The sequence below is a fragment of the Artemia sp. Qi Xiang Cuo genome, chromosome 9 (genome assembly GCF_049724085.1).
Source record: "Artemia sp. Qi Xiang Cuo chromosome 9, ASM4972408v1, whole genome shotgun sequence".
In the NCBI taxonomy this organism is placed as follows: domain Eukaryota; kingdom Metazoa; phylum Arthropoda; class Branchiopoda; order Anostraca; family Artemiidae; genus Artemia; species Artemia sp. Qi Xiang Cuo.
The window spans coordinates 31,760,027-31,787,575 of record NC_142802.1 but is presented as its reverse complement, the minus strand read 5'-3'; the positions used below and the strand labels follow the sequence as shown (position 1 = coordinate 31,787,575).

General features: G+C 35.1%; 1 protein-coding gene across 5 annotated transcripts in view; it reads left to right on the top strand.

The window, feature by feature from the left end:
• LOC148948572 (F-box only protein 42-like) overlaps positions 1-27,549 on the top strand; it is a 98,561-nt gene that overhangs the window by 16,748 nt on the left and 54,264 nt on the right. For all 5 annotated transcript variants that reach the window (XM_089094476.1, XM_089094475.1, XM_089094474.1 and 2 more), the window contains exon 4: positions 5,914-6,036. In XM_089094476.1, coding sequence (XP_088950602.1) covers positions 5,914-6,036 — 123 coding nt within the window. The remainder of the gene's footprint in view (positions 1-5,913; positions 6,037-27,549) is intronic.

Sequence of the window (27,549 nt, the reverse complement as noted above, 5' to 3'; positions counted from 1 at the left end):
TTTTAGTACTTTCATAAGAGCTATTTATTCTAATTAACGGCCTTTGTGGTTAAGGGGTCATTCTTAAAGAATTGGAAAAACAATTTGACATACGTAATAATACGTAATATACGTAATATATTATATTAAGTAATAATTTTACGTAATAATATACGTAATAATTTCTGTTCGTTATAAGTTTTAATATTGCTCCTTTCTTTCAGCTGAAAAAACGTGTTCTTTTAATATTTTATCTATGAAAAGACATATTTCCAATGTATCTGAAACCTAATATTCTTTGAAAGCTAGAAAGAGATTGAAGAGAAAAAGTAAGAAGTGTGTTTATTTATCTTACATGTACATAAATAGGTTTATTCAAAGCTCTATGATGCGCAAATTGCTAAACCAATAGTCAAAATGAATACCTATCTAAATCCTTCCGTGAGATGTGGCTTGGCAAAAAGTTTGTTGGCCGTTTTCTTGCCCGTTTTGAAGCAAAGCAATTTTTTTACTGTTCCTTCTGCTTTGAGGTCCCCTTAACCTAAAAACTAAACGGTATAAGTTTCGAGCCGATCTGGTGAAATTTTTCTATTTTGTTCTTTTTCTTGGAAGGGCGTACCCTGGAATTTTTTTTCTACGTGAGGTTCCTTTTCCCCCTAGGGCTTACGACTGTAAGCTCCAAACTAATGAGGACAAAAAGCTGTTTGGACCCATTTCCTGGCCCCTGCCCCCATAATAAAATTCCTACCTCCTACCCCCAAGCAATAAAAATTGCTTGATGCCTTTGACCCTGAGAACGATCCCCTGAAATGTCGTGCTAGTCGCACACCCAACATCAAACAAGTAACTTTTTTTATTATTAATCAAAAAACTTTTTGCACAAAATAAGTTTAAAAAAAAAAAGAGTAAAGAATTCGATTAAACCAAAAATTAACAAAAATAGAATAAAGTAATCTACCAAGCATACAACTACCACAAAACAGTATCAATAAGTAAATGAAACCCAAAACAAACAGAAATTAAAATAAGTTAAACTCAAAACGAGCAGAAATTAATCTGAATAGGGTTCTAAACCCTATGGTTTCTAAAAGCCAGAATATAATTTGTACTTTACTGAAAAAAATTCCAAGGGATTTACTAAAAAAATGTGCATTGTCAGTTTAATATACATGTGCTGATATTATTCCTTAAAATCTTAATTATTTTTGATTTCTTAAAGTTATAAAAGTGAAAACATTTTAAAGAATTTTTTTATAGGTTTTCATTTTAAAAACTTATTTTGTGCAAAAAGTTTTTTTGATTAATTTCTGTTCGTTTTATATTGACATAGTCTTTTTCAGGGAGAAAGACTGAGCCTCTTCTGAAGTTAAATAACTATCCCTTCCATAAAAACCTTAAATACCCCGAGGGCATAACTTAGAACCCTTACCCTTAATCTCTGTGGTTTGTTTCAACCCCAAAAGCCTTGTTATATGATATTTAGACTATTTTGAATAGAATGGCTATCTCAAAATTTCTACTAGACGCATATCGAGACAAAACGACGTTTGTGAGGGGGGAGAGGGTAGCTGCCCTCCGATCACTTTGACTCTTAAAAAGAGCACTAGAGCGTCTGATTACCAATCCAGTGAGCCCCCTCCAAAGTTTATGACAACACTTTCTATAAAAACCGTGTATGTCCCCAGGGCATAACTTACAAACCGTGCCTTGAGGGCTGGGGGGATTTTTTATCCTCAAAAACATAATTTCTAGACCTCTCTGATAGGCTAAACAAAATGGCTATATCAATAGCCATTTTGTGGCAATTGATTGGAAGTGTTTGGGGAAATGATAGACGTGGAGGGGGGCATTTGCCCTCTGATCACCTTCGACTAATAAAAAAGGCACTAGTCCTCTCAATTTCCAGTCGAATGAGCCCTTTTTGAAGTTTCTACGACAACACTTTCTATAAAACCTTATATGCCCCCAGGGCATGTCTTACAAACCCTTGCGCTGAGGGCTGTCGGGAGAATGTCATCCTCAGAGAAATAATTTACTGTTTTTTCAACTAAGTTGAACAAAATGGTTATCTCAAAATTTTTATTGGATGGGTTTGGGGAAATTGTGGGCGTGGGAGGGATGTTAGTTCTCCTCCAATCTCTTTTGACTATAAAAAAGGGCACTAGCCCTTCGAAGTTTCTATGGCAACGCTCTCTATAAGAACCTTATATGCCCCCAGGGCATAACTTACAACCCTTGCCCTGAGGGGTGTGGGGGGGTTTATCATTCTCAACGACATAATATCTAGAACTTTCAAATACGTAGAAAAATGTGGCTATCTCAAAATTTTGATTGGATGTGTTTGGGAAAATTGTGGGTGTGAGAGGGGGGAGGTTAGTTGCCCTCCAATCAGTTTTGACTAGCCTATTAAAAAAGACACAAGCCCTTTCAATTTCAAATTGAATGAGCATTTTTTGAAGTTTCTAAGACAACATTTTCTATAAAAAAAACTTATACGCCCCCAGGACATAACTTACAACCATTATCTTGAAGGCTGTGGGGGGGGGGTCATCATCCTCAAAAACCTAATTTCCAGAACTTTCATCTATGTTGAACAAAATGGCTATCTCAAAATTTTAATTGAATGTTTTTGGGGAAATGGTGGGCGTGAGAGGGGTGTTAGTTGCCCTCCAATCACTTTCGACTATTAAAAAGGGCCCTAGCCCTTTTAATTTTCAATCGAATGAGCCCTTTTTGAAGTCTTAACAAAAACGCTTTCTATAAAAACCTTATATTCCCCCAGGGCATAACTTACAACCTTTGCCCTGAGAGTTGTGGGTGGGGGTGTCATCCTCAAAGCCTAATTTCCAGACCTTTCATCTACGTTGAACAAAATGGCTATATCAAAATGTTGACTGGATGTCTTTGGAGAAATGGTGAGCTTGAGTGGGGGGCTACTTGCCCTCCAATCACTTTCGACTATTAAAAAGGGCACTAGCCCTTTCAATTTCCAATCGAATGAGCTCTTTTTGAAGTCTTAACATAAACGCTTTCTATAAAAACTTTATATTCCCCCAGGGCATAACTTACAACCCTTGCCCTGAGAGTTGTGGGTGGGGGTGTCATCCTCAAAGACCTAATTTCCAGAACTTTGAACTACGTTAAACAAAATGGCCATCTTGAAATTTTGATTGATAGTGTTTGGGGAAATGATGGGTGTGAGAGGGGGGTCAGTTGCCCTTCAATCATTGTCGACTATTAAGAAGGGTACTAGCCCTTTCAATTTCCAATCGAATGAGCCCTTTTTGAAGTTTCTGCAACAACGCTTTCTATAAAAACCTTATATGCCCCCAGGGCATGGCTTATAACTCTTACCCTGAGGGCTATGGGGGGGGGGTCATTCTCAAAGACGTAATTTCCAAAACTTTCAACTACGTTGAAAAAAAATGGCTATCTCAAAATTTTAATTGGAGGTGTTTGGGGAAATAGTGGGTGTGAGAGGGGGGTTAGTTGCCCTCCTATCATTTTTGACTTTTAAAGAGGACACTAGCCCTTTCAATTTCCAATTGAGTGAGCCCTTTTTGAAGTTTCTACGACAGCACTATGTATAAAAACCTTATATGGCCCCACGGCATAACTTACAACCCTTGCCCTGAGGGGCTTGGGAAGTTTGTCACCCTCAAAGACATAATTTCCAGAACTTCAACTACGTTGAACGAAATGGCTATCTTAAAGTTTTGATTGGATGTGTTTGGGGAAATGGTGGGCTTGAGAGGGGGGTTATTTGCCCTCTATTCCCTTTTTACTATTAAAAAGGGCACTAGCCCTTTCAATTTCCAATTGAATGAGCCCTTTTCGAAGTTTCTATGACAACTCTTTCTATAAAAACTTTATATGCCCCCAGGGAATAACTTACAACCCTTACCCTGAGGACTGTGGGGGGGGGGGGCTATCATCCTCAAAGATCTAATTTCCAGAAATTCCAACTACTTTGAACAAAATGGATATCCCAAAATTTTGATTGTATGTGTTTGGGGAAATGGTGGGCGTGAGAGGGGGGGGGGGTAGCTGCCCTTCAATCAGTTTTGACTTAAATTTTCAATCGAATGAGCCCTTTTTGAAGTTTCTACAACATTGCTATCTATAAAAAACCTTATATGCCCCCAGGGCATAACTTACAACCCTTGCCCTGAGGGCTCTGAGGGGGTTATCATCCTCAAAAACCTAATTTACAAAACTTTTAACTACGTTGAACAAAACTACGTTTGCTATCTAACTACGTTGGCTATCTAAAAATTTTGATTGGATGTGTTTGGGGAAAAGCTAGGTGTGAGAGGGGGGTTAGTTGCCCTCCAATCACTTTTGACTATTAAAAAGGGCACTAGCCCTTTCAATGTTCAATCGAATGAGCCCTTTTTTCTAGTTTCTACGACAAAGCTTTCTATGCCCCCAGGGCATAACTTTCAACCCTTGCCCTGAGGGTTGTGGGGTGAATGTCATCCTCAAAGATGTAATTTCCGGACTTTTCAACTACTTTGAACAAAATTGCTATATCAAAATTTTGATTGGATGTCTTTGGATAAATGGTGGGCGTGGAAGGGGTATTAGTTGCCTTCCAATCACTTTCGACTATTAAGAAGGGCACTAGCCCTTTCAATTTCCAATCGAACGAGCCCTTTTTGAAGTTTCTATGATAAGGTTTTCTACAAAACCTTATATGCCCCCAGGGCATAACTTACAACCCTTTCCCTGAGTGTTGTGGGAGCGGGTGGTTGTCATCCTCATAGACCTAATTTCAAGAACCTTCAACTAAGTTGAACAAAATGGCTATCTCAAAATTTCGATTGGACTTGTTTGGGGAAAAGGTTGCCGTTAGAGGTTGGTTAGTTGCCCTCAGATCACTTTCGACTATAAAAAAGGGCACTAGCCCTTTGAATTTTCAATCGAATGAGCCCTTTTCGAAGTTTCTACGACAACTCTTTCGATACGAAGTGCCCTGGCCTAAACCAGAAAATAAATAATACATTGTTCCAACATCGTTCTTTACTTGGGCAGCGCTATTGTGCTGCCTATGATTTAACCTGTGTATCAACAACTATAAATTTGCACTATTTACAGCCCTTGCCTCAGGGCCTATGGTGGTCACGTCATTCAAGAGGCCATATTCGTTGAATTTTTATAATATTTTGAACAAAATGTCTAACTCAATGTTTTGATTGGGTGTCTATGGGGCTACGGGGACAGCAAAAAAAGGTTCAGGAGGGGCTTTGGTTGTCCTCCTATGATTTTTGGCTCTTAAAAGGACACTAGAACTTTCAATTTCTAGTCGGATAAGTCCCCTTCATTGTTTCTGCGATCACTCCTTTGATAGAAGTGGGCACAAAAAAAAACGATTATACATTGAAGACTAATAGCTCTTTACTTAGGCATTGCTACTACGTGCATCTTTTTTTAATTTTTATTAAACTTACCGTTTAGGTGCAACAATCTCTTAATATGACGAAGCTGAATCCTTTCTAATCTCGGTCTTTCTCACTCCATAACAGTTTTCAACCACAATGTACGACCAAAATTAACCTTTGATCAAAAATTCTTTTCTGCAGTTCAAAATCTGTCAAGTCTACCTCTTTTGTCCATCTTTTACGATAAGCATTGCAGCCTTGCTGTTCTATATTTTAAAGAAGATACAAGAGATATGATATATTCTTATTTCGCCTAAGTCCTGAGTATTTTTACATAAGACCAAGAACGTTTGCAGGAAGGGGGGGAGGAGGACATTGACTTACTTTCGCATTATGGAGGTAAGGTTATATCGATTTTCCAGTAGTTTCACGTGCTTTGCATGTAGTTCACATTATATTTATTTTTGTTCAAGTTTTCTACCCTCTTAAAACAAATCCCTGCGTGTTTTCCTCCTTAGGATATTTAGTTTTAATTTAGAATGTTGTTTTAAAGGTGACTTCTTGTATGCATTTGGTGGTTCATTTGTGGACGATTACAGAGACTACCGTGCTGCTTTCAACGACCTATGGAAGATGAACTTAAGCTCTAGAAAGTGGGAAAGGATTATACCAAAAGGTAAAACACCATACAACTAGCTATCTTAACGGTAGTCAGAATTTTACCACAGGGAAGAAAAGAGCCAAGAGTTTTCTTGGGTGGGGGGATACTGCTGAATCGCCTAGTTCCTATCCCACCTCGAAAACATTATTCCGTCACTGATGTGCCTTTTTGTTATTTCTTTACTGGATCTTCTTAGAATTCTTCCATTATGACTTCTGTTTTGAATTGTTTTCAAACAGTTCGTGGTAATGAACAGTAAGTAAGGAGCGATCCGGCTCAATAGCAGCCGAAACTCTAAAAACGTAACTTTGACACCAACAGATGCATCAAAAGAATTGAATTTTTATGCTGATTTCAAATATACAAGTTTCATCTAGTTTAGTCTTACCCATCAAAAGTTACGAGCCTGAGAAAATTTGCCTTATTTTTGAAAAAGGGGGAAACACCCCCTAAAAGTCATAGAATGTTAATAATCACACCGTCAGATTCAGCGTATCAGAGAACCCTGCTGTAGTGGTTTCAAGCTCCTATGTGCAAAAATGTGGACTTTTGTATTTTTTGCCAGAAGAAAGATCACAGATGCGTGTTTATTTGTTTTTTTTTGTGTTACGTGGGAGAAGATTTTCATGGGGGAAGGGACATTGCTATGAAGGGGGTGCCCCGAATTTCCCAGCATTATTTAAAAAACGATCAGAAATTAAATAAAAAAACAATTTTTTTCAGCTGAAAGTAAGAAGCAACATTAAAACTTAAAAGAAACAGAAATTATTACGTATATTAGGGGGTTTGCCCCCTAGTCAATACCTCGCTCTTTTCGCTAAAGTTTTTTTTAGTACTTTCAAAAGTGCTATTTATTCTAATTGAACGCCCTTTGTGATTCAGGAGTCATTCTTAAAGAATTGGAACAACATTCGAATTTTAGCGTAAAGAGCGAGGTATTGACTAGGCGCTGAACCCCCTAATATACGTATTAATTTCTTTTCGTTTTAAGTTTAATGTTGCTCCTTACTTTCAGTTTAAAAAACTTGTTTGTTTTTTATTTAATAGCTTAAAAATGAGACTAATCCTCTCGTATTTATTTAGGCTATAATAATGTGATGATTTGAAATAAAAGAAGAAGAAATTTTTTTAAACTATACTCAGCATCAAACCATATCGAACTTGCTGTTCTTGGTTAGTTGCAAGACTGTAGTTATCTGTTGGGATAAGACTAGTTTTTGTGTTATCTGTTGGGTGCTAAACGTACAACAAATGAGAGGATAAAAGAGAATTTCAGGCTTGACAACCTTATTAACCTTGGATAATTTCTGTACGTTCTAGGTTTCAATGTCTGCTGTTTATTTTTGTCGAAACTCTGGTGATTGGTTTTATGTGATTTATGTTCGTTTTTTCTTTATTTATATGTATTGTATTGTTTTAGGACAACTGAACAATGAATAAACAAAAAAAGAGTAAAATATATTCAACGAATAGCTAATTATTTGTCTTGCATAATATTGAATCATAGGCAGCGCGCCAGCGCTTCCAAAGTAAAGAACGATGTTGGCACAATGTGTTTTTTTCTCCATACCCGGGCACTATCGAAGAAGTTGTCGTAGAAACTTCGAAAGGGGCTCATTTGATTGGAAATTGGAGTGGCTAGTGCCCCTTTTTAATAGTCGAAAGTGACTGGAGGGCAACTGCCCCCCCCTCCCACGAACATCATTTCCCCAAACACATCCAATCAAAAATTTGAGATAGCCATTTTGTTCAGCGTAGTTGATTTCCAGTTATAAAATATGTTTTTGAGGATTACACTCCCCCACAACCCTCAGGGTAAGGGTTTTAAGTTATGCCCTGGGGGCATATAAGGTTTTTATAGAAGGCGTTGTCGTAAAAACTTCAAAAAAGATTCATTCGATTTGAAATTTAAAGGGCTAGTGCCCTTTTTAATAGTCGAAAGTTATTGGAGGGCAACTACCCCCCCCTCCCCACACCCATCATTCCCCCAAACACATCCAATAAAAATTTTGAGATTGCCATTTTGTTCAGTGTAGCTGATTTCCAGATGGAAAATATGTTTTTGAGGAAGACACTCACCCATAACCCTCAGGGCAAGGTTTTAAGTTATGCCCTGGGGGCATATAAGATTTTTATAGAAGGTGTTGTCGTTGAAACTTCAAAAAAGGCCCATTCGATTGGAAATTCAAAGGGCTAGTGCCGTTTTTAATAGTCGAAAGAGATTGGAGGGCAACTAGCCCCCCCCCCCACGCCCATCATTGCCCCAAACACATCCAATCAAAATTTTGAAACAGTTATTTTGTTCAGCGTAGTTGATTTCCAGATAGAAAATATGTTTTGAGGAGGACACTCCCCTACAACCCTCCGGGCAAGGGTTTTAAGTTATGCCCTGGGGGCATATAAGGTTTTTATAGAAGGCGTTGTCGTAGAAACTTCAGGAAAGGCTCATTCCTTTAAATTCAAAATTGCTAGTGCTCTTTATAATAGTCGAAAGTGATTGGAGGGCAACTAGCCCCCCCTTGCCCCTACGTCGATCATTCCCCCAAACACATCCAATCAAAATTTTGAGATAGGCCATTTTGTTCAGCGTAGTTGATTTCCAGATAGAAAATATGTTTTTGAGGAGGACACTCCCCCACAACCCTCGGGGCAAGGGTTGTAAGTTATGCCCTGGGGGCATATAAGGTTTTTATTGAAGGTGTTGTCGTAGAAACTTCAAAAGAGGCTTATTTGACTAGAAATTCAAAGGGATAGGGCCCTTTTTAATAATTGAAAGTGATTGGACAGTAACTAACCCCCCTCTTACTCCCACGTTTTCCCCAAACACATCCAATCAAAATTTTGAGAAGGCCATTTTTTTCTACTTAGCTTTGAGTTCTGGAAATTAGGTCTTTGAGGATGACAACCCCCTCACAGTCCTCAGGACAAGGATTGTAAGTTATGCCCTGGGGGCATATTCAGTTTTTATAGAAAGCGTTGTCGTAGAAACTTCAAAAAGGGCTCATTCGATTAGAAATTGAAATGGCTTGTGCCTTTTTTAATTGTCGAAAGTAATTGGAGGGCAACTAACACCCCTTCCACGCCCACCATTTCCCCAAACACATCCAATCAAAATTTTGAGATAGCCATTTTGTTCCACGCAGTTAAAGGTCAGGAAATTATACCTCTGCGCAGGACACTCCCCCCACAGTCTTCAGAGCATGGGTTATAAGTTACGCCCTGGGGGCATATAAGTTTTTATTGAAATATTTGTCGTAGAAAATTGAAAAAGGGCTCATTCGATTGGATATTTAAAGGTCTAGTGCCCTTTTTAATAGTTGAAAGTGATTTGAGGGCAACTAGCCCCCCTCTCTCACCCACCTTTTCCCCAAACACATCCAATCAAAATTTTGAGATAGTAATTTTGTTCAGTGTTGTGGATTACCAGATAGAAATGATGTTTTTGAGGACACTCCCCCACAACCCTCAGGACAAGGGTTGTAAGTTATGCCCTGGGGGCATATAAGATTTTTACTGAACGCGTCCTCGTAGAAACTTCAAAAGGGCTCATTCAATTGGAAATTGAAATGGCTAGTGACGTTTTTAATTATCGAAAGTGAATGGAAGGCAACTAACACCCCTTCCACGCCCATCATTTCCCCAAACATATCCAATCCAAATTTTTGGATAGCCATTTTGTTCCACGAAGTTTAAAGTTCAGGAAATTATAGCTTTGTGCAGGACACTCCCCCCACAGTCTTCAGGGCAAGGGTTATAAGTTATACCCTGGGGGCATATAAGGTTTGTATTAAAATGTTTGTCATAGAAATTTGAAAAAGAGCTCATTCGATTGGAAATTCAAAGCGCTAGTGCCCTTTTTAATAGTTGAAAGGGATTTGAGAACAACTAACCCCCCTCTCACGCCCACCTTTTCCCCAAACACATCCAATCAAAATTTTTAGATAGCCATTTTATTCAACGCAGTTGAAAGTTTTTGAAATTAGGTACTTAAGGATGACAAACCATCCCCCCCACAACCCTCAGGGCCAGGGTGTTAAGTTATGCCCTGGGAGCATGTAAGCTTTTTATTGAAACGATGTTGTAAAAACATCCAAAAGGGCTCATTCAATTGAAAACTGAAGTGGCTAGGGCCCTTTTTAATTGCTAAAAAGTACTAAAGGGTGGCTAACCCCCTCTCACGCTCACTATTTTCCCACCAACATCCATTAAAAATTTGATACATCTTTTCCGTTGAACTTATTCAGAATTTCTGACGCTTAGGTCTTTTAGGATGATAACCCCATCAGTGCTTTCAGTGCAAGGGTATGTAAGTGCAAAGCCAGGGCATGTAACTTATGCCCTGGGCGCATATAAGGTTTATTTACAGAGTTGTTGTAGAAATTTCAAAAAGGGCTCATTTGCTTGGAAATCTAAATTGCCCTTATTAATGGTTAACAGTGAGTGAAGAGTAATTAACCCCCTTCTCACGCCCACCATTTCCACAAAAACATTAAATCAAATTTTAGAGATAGCCATTTTGTTCAACGTAGTTGAAAGTTCTGGAAATTATGCTTTTAGGGATGACAAACCCCCCAGAGTCCCCAGGGCAAAGGTTGTAATTTATACCCTCGGGGTATATGAGGTTTTTAAGGATAGAGTTGTAGTAAAAACTTCAAAAGGGACTCATTCAATTGGAAACTTAGAGGGCTAGTGCCCTTTTTAATATTTGAAAGTGATTGGACCGTAACTAACCCCTCCCTCACGCCCACCATTCCCCCAAACATATCCAATCAAAATTTTCAGATAGCCATTTTGTTCAACGTAGTAGAAAGTTCTGGAAATCAGGTCTGTGAGGATGACAACCCCCCCCCCCCAGCCCTCAGGGCGGAAGTTGTAAGTTACGTCCTGGGGGCATGTAAAGTATTTCTTGAAAGCGTTGTCGTGAAAACTTCAAAAGGACTCTTGGAAATTTAAAGGGCTAGTGCCTTTTTTAATAGTTGAAAGTGATTGGAGAAAGACTAACGCCCCTCTCAAGCCCACCATTTTCCCAGACACATCCAATCAAAATTTTGAGATAGCCATGTAACGTAGTTGAAAGTTCTGGAAATAAGGCCTTAGAGGATGACAACCACCCTCACAGCCCTTAGGGTAAGAGTTGTAATTTATGCCCTGGGGGCATATAAGGTGTCTAAGGAAGTTTATGTAGAAACTCAAAAAGGGCTTATTGGATTGGAAATCGAAAGGCCTAGTGTCTTTTTTAATAGTCGAAAGTAATTGGAAGGCTTGACATTTTTATAGTAAAGATCGATGTGGGTAAAATGTATTATTTTTTTGTTGTTGTTGTTGTTTAGACCAGGGCACTTTGTATCGAAGGAGTTGTCGTAGGAATTTCAAAAAGGGCTCATTCGATTGAAAATAAAAAAGGCTGATGCTCTTTTTAATAGTTGAAAGTGATTCGAGGGAAACTAATCCCCCTCCCACGCCACCCCTCCCATTTGACTTTGTGTTTAAAAAATTAATGCTGTCATAGATTAAATTAGAATCCACTGTGTTAATGCTAATTCCCAATAAGGCATCTCAGCAGTATCCCAAGAATGACTGAGGGTAATATGTTCAAACTTTTGGGGCTGCTTCTGCTCTAAAAATTTAACCAAATCAAAATAGCGTAAGTGTATCCAAGCTATCAATGAAATTAAACAGATTTTTTGGCGTATGGTATCAAGTTTTCCATTTCAGGTCAACTAGAGGAGGTATGAAACTAAATTAAACACTACTATTTGTGTTAAGGTTTTTAAGAGGGTGTATGTTGTTAAAAATAGCTGGAAAATTTTCTCCAGCATACAAATAGCAGGCCAAACTATAATTTCTTAAAAAAAACGAAATGATTTAAAGTATTATTTTCTTTTTCCCTGAAAAGACTATGACAATATAAAACGAACAGAAATTAATTAAAAAAACTTTTTCAACAAAATAAGTTTTTAAAAGAAAAGTAAATAACTCCATTAAACAAAAAATGAGCGAAAATAAAATAATCTACCAAGCGTGAAACTACCACAAATCAGCATCGATAACAGGGTTCGGACTCGCCTATAAATTCCAATAAATTCCTATATTTTAATGCACTCCTATAAAATGCCTATATTTTTAGCTAAAATCCTATTATTCCTATATTTTCGGCTGAAGAGCACCAAGGACATTGCTCATGATTTGCAATTTTCACTGCTCGTTAAGTAAGCCAAGATGTGCTTTTCTTTGCTTTTGACTCTGCTTGTAGACTGTGCTGTCTTTCGGTGTAGATCGATAATTAATAACAACTGTTGAGCTGTTTGAACTTAACTAATGCTTTGTGTGGGGATTAGTAAGCTGCTTCTGCCTGGGCTATGCCGTTGTGTTGACTCAGTAGCCTAAGTTTTGTTTTTTGTCATGTTGGGCCTGTCCGAAATGAGCGAAGATCAGTATAGAGGCTAGCAGTCTCTTCTTAATGAGACTGTGAGTTCTTGCGACTTATGCGTTTCCTGGCTGAACGCTATAAAAGGCTGATGCGAATACGGCCCAGTTTCGGACATATCCACATTTTTTCTTTTTATGGCCTTTTAATCGCGGGATGTTATTTTGCAGGTGATGCTTGGTAATTAAGTATGGGGCCTATCAAGTTCAATAGTTCATGGCTTGCTAAGATGGATTGCAGCGGTAGAAAGATTGGCGAATGGTGCAAGACTGGGAACGACCAGTACTCGTTCTTTTGCAAACTCTGCTTGAAAAATCTTGGTTGCACAGCTGGGGCTGCTCAGCTAAACCAACATTTGCGATCTGCAGAACACAAAGCCGCAGTTACTGCTCAACTATATCCACTACAGCTTCACCTGACCGGACATTCTCGAGTTGATGAAACAACCAAGGATAAACTATTAGTTGGTACAAACATGTTTTGTGAGCGTGATGCCGCTTATAAAGCTGAGTCAACATGGGCACTTCAGGCGGTACAGAGTTCCATGTCTGCTAACTCTTCAGACCATATTGTTGCAACCTTCCATGCGATGTTCCCCGGTAAGATCCCCGACGGAATGTCCCTATGTGCGAAGAAACTCACGTTTCTGATCACCGATGCGCTGCATCCTTACTGCAAGCAAATGCTTGTGAAGGACATTCAGTTATATTTTGTACTAGAATATGACGAGACAACCAACAACGCTGGTATGAAAGAGTTACAGATACGTGCTCGATATTGGTCCTCATACGGAAAAGAAATCCAGAGCAGACATTATGTCAGCCATTGAGCAGAATCAGCTGCCACTTGAAAAACTGATCACGCTTGGAGGTGACCGACCAAACGTCATCAAGAGCGTTTGGAACAAGTTCATTGCAGAAAAAAAGAAAGTGGCGGGAAAGGGAATGTTGAATATTGGTACTTGCAGCATCCGTATTATTCATAAAGCTTTTTCGAAAGATCTTCCGGTGTTTAGAGTAGTAAATTTCAATTCTGTTATTCTCGTGCATTCATTTTTTGATGGTTGGCCAGCACGTTGCGAAGACTATCAAAAGGGCCAAAGTAAAGTGAGAGTGCCAGAGAATGCTTTCATGAAGCATGTCCCAAGCTGCTGGCTGACGATCGGACGTGCCCTGGCTAAAATCATGCAGCAGTGGCCGGCAATCTTGAGTACTTCCTGAACTTCGTGCCGAGAGAGAAAAACCTTTTGGCAAAAAACTCCCAAGTTTCTGAAGATTGTGGCTTATATCAAAAGTGCGACGATGAAGGCCCAACTCGAGTTTGTTCTAGCCTCAGCAGAACTGTTCATGAGTTTCACCCAACTGTTCCAGAAAGAAGAGCCTCTCATTCATGTTCTGCACTCAGAGATCAAAAGACTAGTTGTGACGCTTTGTGGACGGGTCTTTACTCCAGATTTCGTGACCGAGACGAAAAATTTCTCACCAGAATTGTTGAACCTCAGTGAAAAATTTGCAGAAAATCCCATAGTTTAACAAAATGTTGAACGAGCCTTCGGTGAGAAAGCAACACTGAAAGACAAGGCCCTTCTATGCCAATGTACGAAAACATTTTATTGCGGTTATTAGCCATATTTTGAACAAATGTCGTCTGGAAAAGGATGGTTTTCTATAGGCTTTACGCTGTTTGAGTCCGATTAACATGAAGGATTCAAGAAGCATTGCATACATAGCGGTTGTGGCACGCGAGATTGCGATTGCAGTTAGCTCAGACGTCCCCCAGGCTGAGTGGCTGCTTTTGCGAGCGGAAACTGGACTCCATGAGGACATTACTCGGATCGATCATTTTTGGAGCCATTATTTTGGACTGTTGAATGAGCACGGGGATAGCAAGTACCTAGAACTTACCAAGCCTATCAAAGCGGTGATGACGTTGCCGCAAGGCTGCGCAGATGTTGAGCGTGGGTTCTCGTGTTCTGGTAGGATTCCCGGTGAAGACCAGGCCTTGATGTCTGAACGTGTTCTGGAAGCGAGACTCATGGTATATGACACGTTGACGTTTTATGGAGGAAAACCAGAACGGTTTTTTATTACAAAAGAGCTGTTGAATCTTGCACGTTCTGCACGGTCTCGGTATCAACAATATCTGGATGAAAAAAAAGAGCTATCCGAGAAGGAGAAGCAGCTTTCAAAGAGGACAGCAAGCGGAAGTTGCACGAGGTCTGCGACAAAAAGAAAGAAATAGAAGACCTTTAAAGCAAAAGGAAAAAACTTAGAGCATCAGAGCAAGAAAAGAGAACTAACAGATACTCTACTTCAGGAAGTAAACGACGAAATGAAGAGGCCTACTGAGTCTTAGATTTCAATAGATAGTGCCTTAGCTGTTTCCTTGCTCATAGGAGCTGTGAAGTTCAGAACTAGTGAAACAGAGTAGAGGATGGAATCATCAAGAACGTAACCGTCTCTTGCAAAGAGGAAGAATTATCTCATATCGAAATTGATGCCCAAGAAGCAGCAAGAATGATTCCATATATTTTACCTGTATCAGTCAATCGTTGGCACAGTATGTGTATCTGATTTTTTACTTTTTTTTTACTATTTGTACAGTTTGTATTTGAAAAAAAAATAAATAATAATAATAAATACAAAAACTCGGGAAATGGCGAACTTATGTGACCAGGCATCCCACTCCATCTACCACAGATCTGATCCCGAGGACTTCCGAATCCTATATTTGGCCTATATTTGGGCCCGGGAAATCCTATAAAAATAGGACAGAGCTTATAATTTGAAACGAACCGACCTGTCCGAACCCTGCGATAAATAAATGAAACCCAAAACGAACAGAAATTACAATAAATAACCGAGTCAAACTCAAAACGAGCAGAAATTAACATAAGTTGGGCTCAAAACCCCTATGCCTTCCCAAGGCCTGAACATAATTTGCACTTTACTGAAAAAAATACAAATGAATGTGCATTGTCAGTTTAATATACACACACTGATATTTAGTAATCAAAATCTTAATATTATTTGAGTTATTAAAGTTATAAAAGTAAAAACATTTATATTTTTTTCAGTACATCTCCCGAAAGAAGTTATTTTCGCTAGCTATTTGCTTAGCGGCATGGATTCCCGCACATAAATTATCTCAGTCTTCAAACTGGTAAAACTTGTATCGCTACCATAACGCCCATATATTTGTAAACTTTATAAGTGACGGCTTAAAATTTTCTTTTACCCCTGATTCCTCATGCAAAGGCAAGGTCGAAGGTTACGCTTTAGGCCTTTTTTGTGTTACAAAGGTGAAGACTCAGTAGCAGCTTAAGGCCTCATAATCGACAAGGGAGGGGGAAGCTATACCGCAGGTATACTTTCTGTATAAAATAAAAGGCACTCAGTGTTAGATGTTAGAAAAACTGGGTGGAAGCTGCCACCCCTGCCCGGGCCTAGACTGCCGAGACAATAGTGAAGTTCCAGCCTTAAGCCTTGATACATGTGTTGAGGGACAGAAGGAAGAATTGGAGGCAAGACTTGGGGGACAAAAAATACTTATGAATGACAGAGAGCCTGAAAGCCATTGATAGAGGTAACGTTTCATTTTAAAGTAGTAAAGCATTAATAGATACGAGTAGTGATTGCGTAATTTGACTTTCACAATCCTGAGGCATGGATATGCGTGCAGTTTAACCAGTACATTGGCTTACCACGGGTCAGTCACCTATTACTACGAACGATACTTGCCTTAGCAGACGGGTTTTCTGAGGTAACACCCATTTTTTTGTGTGTCAGTCGGTTAGGGGGAGCTGGCGGTTAGTCCATATGATGACTTGATTAGTCGGTTTTTTAAAAAACTTGGCAAGCTATAATGTACTCAAGCAACTAAAACTAACTCAATTTGCAAAAATGATATTCCATTTGCGTAACTCTGCTCTGAATGTCCTTAATGAGGATATAAATAATATAGAATGACATTGTGACTTGACCTAGCTTTACCTCTCCGATGTGGTCTGTATAATACACAAGTAACGTTTGTAAAGTATTGTCAATTTAAAATAGGATCTTACGTTCCCTTCGTCCCCCCCCATTTCTGAGGGGCAGGGGGTGGTAGGAGAGGGGGAGTGGGGAGTCAATTTTGGAGATTTCTGATAACAGGTACCATTCATTGCGATCGTAGCTCTATGTTGGCTCGTTTTAAATACTTCAGCTTATCTATTCATTTGTGTTAAATAAAAATCTTGAATCTGGAAAACGAAAAAATAAGTATTTAAACAAAATGTACGATGCTGCTAATTAAAGAATAGTAGGCTACACTCAGAATTGTTTGCATGAGGGTTCAGTTAAAGAGGTCTCACTTGCACGAGGGTTCAGATGCATGGGGGTTCACTTGCTTAGGGTTCAGTTACACGGGGATTCAGTTACAATGGAACCCACACAAAAACAATGGGGCACACACAAAAGCCAAATGAATGACATTGCGACTTGACCTAGCTTTACCTCTCCGATGTGGTCTGTATAATACACATCTGGGGAGGGGAGAATGGAGGTAGGCATTTAGTTTAAAAAATGCTAGGAGGACTTGAGTTTTGTGGGTAGGGTGAAAAATGGTACTTATTCAATATCCTGGTAAACATTATACCTCATTCTTTTATTCTAACTGGAAAATGAAAAATAAGTATTTAAACAAAATGTACGATGCTGCTAATTAAAGAATAGTAGGCTACACTCAGAATTGTTTGCATGAGGGTTCAGTTAAAGAGGTCTCACTTGCAGGAGGGTTCAGATGCATGGGGGTTCACTTGCTTAGGGTTCAGTTACACGGGGATTCAGTTACAATGGAACCCACACAAAAACAATGGGGCACACACAAAAGCCAAATGAATGACATTGCGACTTGACCTAGCTTTACCTCTCCGATGTGATCTGTATAATACACATCTGGGGAGGGGAGAATGGAGGTAAGTATTTAGTTTAAAAAATGCTAGGAGGACTTGAGTTTTGTGGGTAGGGTGAAAAATGGTACTTATTCAATATCCTGGTAAACATTATACCTCATTCTTTTATTCTAACTTAACTTCTAGGAATAGGACTTCATTCCATCGGCTAAATTAGTTTATTCATCTATAACGGTGAACAAAAAGACTATTAATTCTCCATATTCTTCTGATCATGCGCCCATTCCTCCTTCTCTCTTCTTCTTCTGATCATGCGCCCACTCCTTCTCACTCGGGGTCAGTTGACGTCTCAGTATCCGGTAAAAATTGCATATTCCACTCGTTCTCCACACCTCATAATATCCATCATGAGTAATATAGTGTGAGTCGTCGATCTTAGGTTCCCGATCTAAACATGAAAATTAAAAGGCTTAAAAAATGTGGAATTTATATCACGATCGATCTTATATACATAAAGATAATGTATTAAAAAGACCGTCAAAAAAAATTTTTTTCAGTGTAAGCCCGTGCAACTTCTGTGGTAAGCACCATTTATCAGATAGCTAAGGAGGGTTCAGTTACATGACTACAGTACTGTTCTATTAGCTGTAAACCATACAAGAAGTAAAGCTCGGTTAATGCTAATGAAATAAACAAAATAGGATAAAAATGTAATAGTTTAGAAACAAAATTCAGTTATTGCAAAAAAAAAAAAATAAATAAATATCGGAATGCTATATGATTCCTTTGTCAGATATATTAAAATCTGAAAAATGGCAACTAGTTGAAAAGATAAAAACTGTTAAAACTGAAAAAAATAAATAATACATACATTAACAAATGTTTAAAAAACAAGATAAAAAGGGGATATGGAAAAAAAGAAGAAAAAAAAAAGAAAAACGAGCTGTTTCCTTTATCACATAAGAGATAAGATAAAATTTATGTACAAATTAAAAAATGTTCCCCAAAATTTTTAAGATAGTACATTTTTATAAATATAAAAAAAGTTTAGTAAAATTCTACAGTACTGTGCTATTAGCTGTAAACCCTACAAGAAGTAAAGTTCGGTTAATGCTAATGAAATAAACAAAATAGGATAAAAATGTAATAGTTTAGAAACAAAATTCAGTTATTGCAAAAAAAAAAAAAATAAATAAATATCGGAATGCTATATGATTCCTTTGTCATTTATATTAAAATCTGCAAAATGGCAACTATTTAAAGAGATAAAAACTGGTAAAACTGAAAAAAATAAATAACATATACATTAACAAATGTTTAAAAAACAACATAAAAAGGGGATATATAAAAAAAGAAGAAAAAAAAAGAAAAATGAGCTGTTTCCTTTATCACATAAGAGATAAGATAAAATTTATGCACAAATTAAATGCATTTAATACTTTTCATTTAAACTAAGAATATGCTAAAAGAAGGTTCTCGTGAAAGTTATGTCTAGCGATAGACTTATTAGAGTGACAAAAACTTTTTTTTTCCACAACCCACAAGAGGACATTTTTCAACTAAAAGTAAAGAGCTACTAGACTAAATCAAATATGTGCTGAAATAATAACTAATAATTGTTCAAAATTAAATTTTCTTTAATTTTATATATGGTTATAAAATTATTAGAGTGACAAAAACTTTTTTTCTCTATAATAGAGCATTTTTCACATAAAATTAAAGAGCTACAAGACTAAATCAAACATGTGCTGAAATAATAAAGAATACTTTTTCAAAATTAAATTTTATTTAAAGTTTTTTATATCGATAAACTTATTAGAATGACAAAACTTTTTTTTTCCATAAGAGAACATTTTTCAACTAAAAGTAAAGAGCTACTGGACTAAATCAAGCATGTGCTGAAATAATAACGAATAATTATTCAAACTTAAATTTTCTGTAAAGTTATGTATGGCGATAAAATTGATAGAGTGACAAAAACTTTTTTTTTTCATATGAGAACATTTTTCAACTAAAAGTACAGCGAGGGTCGAGGCGAGGGGTTGTCCCATTCATATACAAAATAATTTTTGTTTGTCTTAAGTTTTAGTGTTGCTTCTTACTTCTAACTGAAAACTTATTTTTAATTTGATGTTTAACCTTTTTTTTATTTTTCAAATCGTGTCATAAACAAATCGTGTCATAAATATCCGTTTGAATAGACCCTCTCTTATCAGTTTAATTCGATTTGAGTACTGGATCGATTTAAGCAGCAAACATTTTTTAAAAAATGCTGGCATTAGTCATAATGCTTATGCTAAAAATGTACTATTAGTTAGCCATACTAGGTCAGGTACCATATCTGGTAACGGACCTAATTTCTTGAAGTAATTGATACTTAATGAAGAAAAAGGTGAAAATTAGAGGTTTTATTGACGTTACGAGCCTATTAATTGGAATTTAACACCTAAACGCACTTGCAAAAATTACAGCACTGGTGTTTTGGATTTGCCACGATTTAAATGTTAAGACTGATAACATTTTAAATCAAATGAATCGCCTAATAATTAAATTATCTGAAGACTCATTGCAAATTCATTTTAATAGTATAACTTTTAATTTATTATTACAGCTTCTCTAATGAAAGGTAAATCTAGACCGGAATTTGATAACAAAAAATGTGCAGTTTATATAAAAATTAGTGAATTACAAAATCAAAATTAAATTGCATTTACTACTTTCCGTTTAAACTAATGTGGTTTCTATAAAAAAATTTGAAATTATTTCGTTTAAAATATTGCAGTCTCTATAAAAATGACTGAATTACAAAATCAAAATTAAATTGCATTTACTACTTTTCGTTTAAACTAATTCGGTTTCTATAAAAAATTTAAAATTATCTCGTTTAAACTATTGAAGTTTCTATAAAGTTAAGTTAAAAAGCTGCTCACCAAGTTTAGCGAAATAAAAGCGTCTATTTGCAGCATTCCCCTTCATCTTCCAAATTGTAAGAAGGAACTGAATGTATATCATCCCATTCTTAAGGTATTTTATACGTTATATCTTGGAAATTAAGTCTCTCTCTTCTTATCAGATTCAAACGCTTAATAGCCCAAGCTTATGCGAGTCAAATTTCACCTTAAAGTGCTAACGTATCTGATAAAATAATTTAAGTCTTATGATCAATTTCGTAGGAACACTCGATACCCTTAAAATGTCTGATTCAAATTATTAAACCTACGGAAATTCTTGATTTTGTAATTAAGTCATTTTTATACAAACTGCACATTTTTTGTTACCAAATTCTGGTCTAGATTTACCTTTGATTAGAGAAGTTGTAATAATAAATGAAAATTTATACTATTAAAATCAATTTTCAATGAGTCTTCAGATAATTTAATTATTAGGCGATTGATTTGATTTAAAATGTTATCAGTCTTAACATTTAAATCTTGGCAAATCCAAAACACCAGTGCAGTGATTTTTGCAAGTGCGTTTAGGTGTTAAATTCCAATTAATAGGCTCGTAACGTCAATAAAACCTCTAATTTTCACCTTTTTCTTCATTAAGTATCGATTACTTCAAGAAATTAGGTCCGTTACCAGGTATGCTACCTGACCTAGTATGACTAACTAATAGTACATTTTTAGCATAAGCATTATGACTAATGCCAGCATTTTTGAAAAAAGTTTTGCTGCTCGAATCGATCCAGTACTCAAATCGAATTAAACTGATAAGAGAGGGTTAAAGATTTTGTTGTTTTTTTTCTTCTAAAAGGCTTAATATTCTCAATGTTTTAGCTTTTGACGGATAACATTAAACCTAAGGAAATTTATGTATTTGGAATCGGCGTATAAAGCCAATCATTTTCATGTATCTATAATTATTAAAATTCTGTTTTTAAAGTTATGGTTACTTTCGAACGAGTTGCACTTTACTTTCACCTTGTTTCTCTAAAAACTGTTTAAAATTAGGTTGTTTTTTTTTGTAGTTGTTTTCGTTTTTGCCTTATTGTTCGACTTGATAGGAATTCTGAAAACAGGATGGTCGTTGAAATTTCTTAATGACTAAAGATTTTGTTTTTTTTTTCTTATAAAATGCTTACAAAATCAAAATTAAATCTCACTAGAATATGTACTTAGACCTTGAAACTAGAAGAAACTAAATTTTCTGTAAAGTTATGTCTAGCGATAGACTTATTAGAGTGACAAAAACTTTTTTTTCCACACCTCACAAGAGGACATTTTTCAGCTAAAAGTAAAGAGCTACTAGACTAAATCAAACACGTGCTGAAATTATAACGAATAATTGTTCAAACTTAAATTTTCTGTAAAGTTATGTCTAGCGATAAACTTATTAGAGTGACCGAATCGATCCAGTACTCAAATCGAATTAAACTGATAAGAGAAGGTTAAAGATTTTGTTTTTTTTTCTTCTAAAAGGCTTAATATTCTCAATGTTTTAGCTTTTGACGGATAACATTAAACCTAAGGAAATTTATGTATTTGGAATCGGCGTATAAAGCCAATAATTTTCATGTATCTATAATTATTAAAATTCTGTTTTTAGAGTTATGGTTACTTTCGAACGAGTTGCACTTTACTTTCACCTTGTTTCCTAAAAACTGTTTAAAATTAGAGGTTTTTTGTTTTTTTTTGTAGTTGTTTTCGTTTTTGCCTTATTGTTCGACATGATAGGAATTCTGAAAACAGGATGGTCGTTGAAATTTCTTAATGACTAAAGATTTTGTTTTTTTTTCTTCTAAAAGGCTTACAAAATCAAAATTAAATTGCACTAGAATCTGTACTTAGACCTTGAAACTAGAAGAAACTAAATTTTCTGGAAAGTCATGTCTAGCGATAGACTTATTAGAGTGACGAAAACTTTTTTTTTTCCACAACCCACAAGAGGACATTTTTCAACTAAAAGTAAAGAGCTACTAGACTAAATCAAATATGTGGTGAAATAATAACGAATAATTGTTCAAACTTAAATTTTCTGTAAAGTTATGTCTAGCGATAAACTTATTACAGTGACAAAAATTTTTTCTTGGGTTGATCTAGGTTCACTTAGAGTCGCGCGCGACTCTAAGTGAACCTAGATCAACCCAAGAAAATTTTTTTGTCACTCTAATAAGTTTATCGCTAGACATAACTTTACAGAAAATTTATTTTCTTCTAGTGTCAAGGTCTAAGTACAGATTCTAGTGCAATTTAATTTTGATTTTGTAAGCCTTTTAGAAGAAAAAAAAATCTTTAGTCATTAAGAAATTTCAACGACCATCCTGTTTTCAGAATTCCTATCATGTCGAACAATAAGGCAAAAACGAAAACAACTACAAAAAACAAAAAACCTCTAATTTTAAACAGTTTTTAGGAAACAAGGTGAAAGTAAAGTGCAACTCGTTCGAAAGTAACCATAACTCTAAAAACAGAATTTTAATAATTATAGATACATGAAAATTATTGGCTTTATACGCCGATTCCAAATACATAAATTTCCTTAGGTTTAATGTTATCCGTCAAAAGCTAAAACATTGAGAATATTAAGCCTTTTAGAAGAAAAAAAACAAAATCTTTAACCCTCTCTTATCAGTTTAATTCGATTTGAGTACTGGATCGATTCGGTCACTCTAATAAGTTTATCGCTAGACATAACTTTACAGAAAATTTAAGTTTGAACAATTATTCGTTATTATTTCAGCACATGTTTAATTTAGTCTAGTAGCTCTTTACTTTTAGTTGAAAAATGTCCTCTTGTGGGTTGTGGAAAAAAAGTTTTTGTCACTCTAATAAGTCTATCGCTAGACATAACTTTACAGAAAATTTAGTTTCTTCTAGTTTCAAGGTCTAAGTACATATTCTAGTGAAATTTAATTTTGATTTTGTAAGCATTTTAGAAGAAAAAAAAACAAAATCTTTAGTCATTAAGAAATTTCAACGACCATCCTGTTTTCAGAATTCCTATCAAGTCGAACAATAAGGCAAAAACGAAAACAACTACAAAAAAAAAAACCCTAATTTTAAACAGTTTTTAGGAAACAAGGTGAAAGTAAAGTGCAACTCGTTCGAAAGTAACCATAACTTTAAAAACAGAATTTTAATAATTATAGATACATGAAAATGATTGGCTTTATACGCCGATTCCAAATACATAAATTTCCTTAGGTTTAATGTTATCCGTCAAAAGCTAAAACATTGAGAATATTAAGCCTTTTAGAAGAAAAAAAAACCAAATCTTTAACCCTCTCTTATCAGTTTAATTCGATTTGAGTACTGGATCGATTCGAGCAGCAAACCTTTTTTCAAAAATGCTGGCATTAGTCATAATGCTTATGCTAAAAATGTACTATTAGTTAGTCATACTAGGTCAGGTAGCATACCTGGTAACGGACCTAATTTCTTGAAGTAATCGATACTTAATGAAGAAAAAGGTGAAAATTAGAGGTTTTATTGACGTTACGAGCCTATTAATTGGAATTTAACACCTAAACGCACTTGCAAAAATCACAGCACTGGTGTTTTGGATTTGTCAAGATTTAAATGTTAAGACTGATAACATTTTAAATCAAATGAATCGCCTAATAATTAAATTATCTGAAGACTCATTGCAAATTGATTTTAATAGTATAACTTTTCATTTATTATTACAACTTCTCTAATCAAAGGTAAATCTAGACCAGAATTTTGTAACAAAAATGTGCAGTTTGTATAAAAATGACTGAATTACAAAATCAAGAATTTCCGTAGGTTTAATAATTTGAATCAGACATTTTAAGGGTATCGAGTGTTCCTACGAAATTGATCATAAGACTTAAATTATTTTATCAGATACGTTAGCACTTTAAGGTGAAATTTGACTCGCATAAGCTTGGGCTATTAAGCGTTTGAATCTGATAAGAAGAGAGAGACTTAATTTCCAAGATATAACGTATAAAATACCTTAAGAATGGGATGATATACATTCAGTTCCTTCTTACAATTTGGAAGATGAAGGGGAATGCTGCAAATAGACGCTTTTATTTCGCTAAACTTGGTAAGCAGCTTTTTAACTTAACTTTACAGAAACTTCAATAGTTTAAACGAGATAATTTCAAATTTTTTATAGAAACCACATTAGTTTAAACGAAAAGTAGTAAATGCAATTTAATTTTGATTTTGTAATTCAGTCATTTTTATAGAAACTGCAATAGTTTAAACGAAATAATTTCAAATTTTTTTATAGAAACTGCATTAGTTTAAATGAAAAGTAGTAAATGCAATTTAATTTTGATTTTGTAATTCAATCATTTTTAAAGAAACTGCACATTTTTTCTTACCAAATTCCGGTCTAGATTTACCTTTGATTAGAGAAGCTGTAATAATAAATGAAAAGTTATACTATTAAAATCAATTTGCAATGAGTCTTCAGATAATTTAATTATTAGGCGATTCATTTGATTTAAAATGTTATCAGTCTTAACATTTAAATCTTGGCAAATCCAAAACACCAGTGCAGTGATTTTTGCAAGTGCGTTTAGGTGTTAAATTCCAATTAATAGGCTCGTAACGTCAATAAAACCTCTAATTTTCACCTTTTTCTTCATTAAGTATCAATTACTTCAAGAAATTAGGTCCGTTACCAGATATGGTACCTGACCTAGTATGGCTAACTAATAGTACATTTTTAGCATAAGCATTATGACTAATGCCAGCATTTTTTAAAAAATGTTTGCTGCTTGAATCGATCCAGTACTCAAATCGAATTAAACTGATAAGAGAGGGTCTATTCAAACGGATATTTATGACACAATTTGTTTATGAGACGATTTGAAAAATAAAAAAAAGGTTAAACATCAAATTAAAAATAAGTTTTCAGTTGGAAGTAAGAAGCAACACTAAAACTTAAGACAAACAAAAATTATTCTGTATATGAATGGGACTGCCCCTCGCCTCGACCCTCGCTCTACTTTTAGTTGAAAATGTCCTCTTGTGAAAAAAAAAGTTTTCGTCACTCTAACAAGTTTATCGCTATGCATAACTTTACAGAAAATTTAAGTTTGAACAATTATTCGTTATTATTTCAGCACATGCCCGATTTAGTCTAGTAGCTCTTTACTTTTAGGCGAAAAATGTTCTCTTATGGAAAAAAATTTTTTGTCACTCTAATAAGTTTATCGCTAGACATAACTTTACAGAAAATTTAAGTTTGAACAATTATTCGTTATTATTTCAGCACATGTTTGATTTAGTCTAGTAGCTCTTTACTTTTAGGTGAAAAATGTTCTCTTATGGGAAAAAAAAGTTTTTGTCACTCTAATAAGTTTATCGCTAGACATAACTTTACAGAAAATTTAAGTTTGAACAATTATTCGTTATTATTTCAGCACGTCTTTGATTTAGTGAAGCAGCTCTATACTTTTAATTGAAAAATGACCTCTTGTGAAAAAAAAGTTTTTGTCACTCTAATAAGTCTATCGCTAGACATGACTTTACAGAAAATTTAGTTTCTTCTAGTTTCAAGGTCTAAGTATAGATTCTAGTTCAATTTAATTTTGATTTTGTAAGTCTTTTAGAAGAAAAAAAAATATCGCTAGACATAACTTTACAGAAAATTTAAGTTTGAACAATTATTCGTTATTATTTCAGCACATGATTGATTTAGTCTAGTAGCTCTTTACTTTTAGGTGAAAAATGTTCTCTTATGGAAAAAAAAGTTTTTGTCACTCTAATAAGTTTATCGCTAGACATAACTTTACAGAAAATTTAAGTTTGAACAATTATTCGTTATTATTTCAGCACATGTTTGATTTAGTCTAGTAGCTCTTTACTTTTAGATGAAAAATGTTCTCTTATGGAAAAAAAAAGTTTTTGTCACTCTAATAAGTTTATCGCTAGACATAACTTTACAGAAAATTTAAGTTTGAACAATTATTCGTTATTATTTCAGCACATGTTTGATTTAGTCTAGTAGCTCTTTACTTTTAGTTGAAAAATGTCCTCTTGTGGGTTGTGGAAAAAAAAAGTTTTTGTCACTCTAATAAGTCTATCGCTAGACATGACTTTCACGAAAACCTTCTTTTAGCATATTTTTAGTTTAAATGAAAAGTATTAAATGCATTTAATTTGTACATAAATTTTATCTTATCTCTTATGTGATAAAGGAAACAGCTCGTTTTTCTTTTTTTTTTCTTTTTTTCCATATCCCCTTTTTATCTTGTTTTTTAAACATTTGTTAATGTATATATTATTTTTTTTTAAGTTTTACCAGTTTTTATATTTTTAACTAGTTGCAATTTTGCAGATTTTAATATAACTGATAAAGGAATCATATAGCATTCCGATATTTTTTTTTTTTTTTTTTTTTGCAATAACTTAATTTTGTTTCTAAACTATTACATTTTTATCCTATTTTGTTTTATTTCATTAGCATTAACCGAACTTTACGTCCTGTATGGTTTATAGCTAATAGAACAGTACCATAGAATGTTAATGAACTTTTTTTTTATTTATAAAAATTTACCATCTTAAAAATTTTGGGGGACATTTTTTAATTTGTACATAAATATTATCTTATCTCTTATGTGATAAAGGAAACAGCTCGTTTTTCTTTTTTTTCTTCTATTTTTTTCCATATCCCCTTTTTATGTTGTTTTTTAAACATTTGTTAATGTATATATTATTTATTTTTTTCAGTTTTACCAGTTTTTATCTTTTAACTAGTTGCCATTTTGCAGATTTTAATATAACTGACAAAGGAATCATATAGCATTCCGATATTTATTTATTTATTTGTTTTTGCAATGACTGAATTTTGTTTCTAAACTATTACATTTTTATCCTATTTTGTTTATTTCATTAGCATTAACAGAACTTTACTTCTTGTATGGTTTACAGCTAATAGAACAGTACCGTAGTCGTGTAACTGAACCCTCCTTAGCTATCTGATAAATGGTGCTTACCATAGAAGTCGCACGGGCTTACACTGAAAAAAAAATTTTTTGACGGTCTTTTTAATACATTATCTTTATGTATATAAGATCGATCGTGATACAAATTCCACATTTTTTAAGCCTTTTAATTTTCATGTCTAGATCGGGAACCTAAGATCGATGACTCACACTATATTACTCATGATGGATATTATGAGGTGTGGAGAACGAGTGGAACATGCAATTTTTTACCGGATACTGAGACGTCAACTGACCCCGAGTGAGAAAGAGGAGTGGGCGCATGATCAGAAGAAGAAGAGA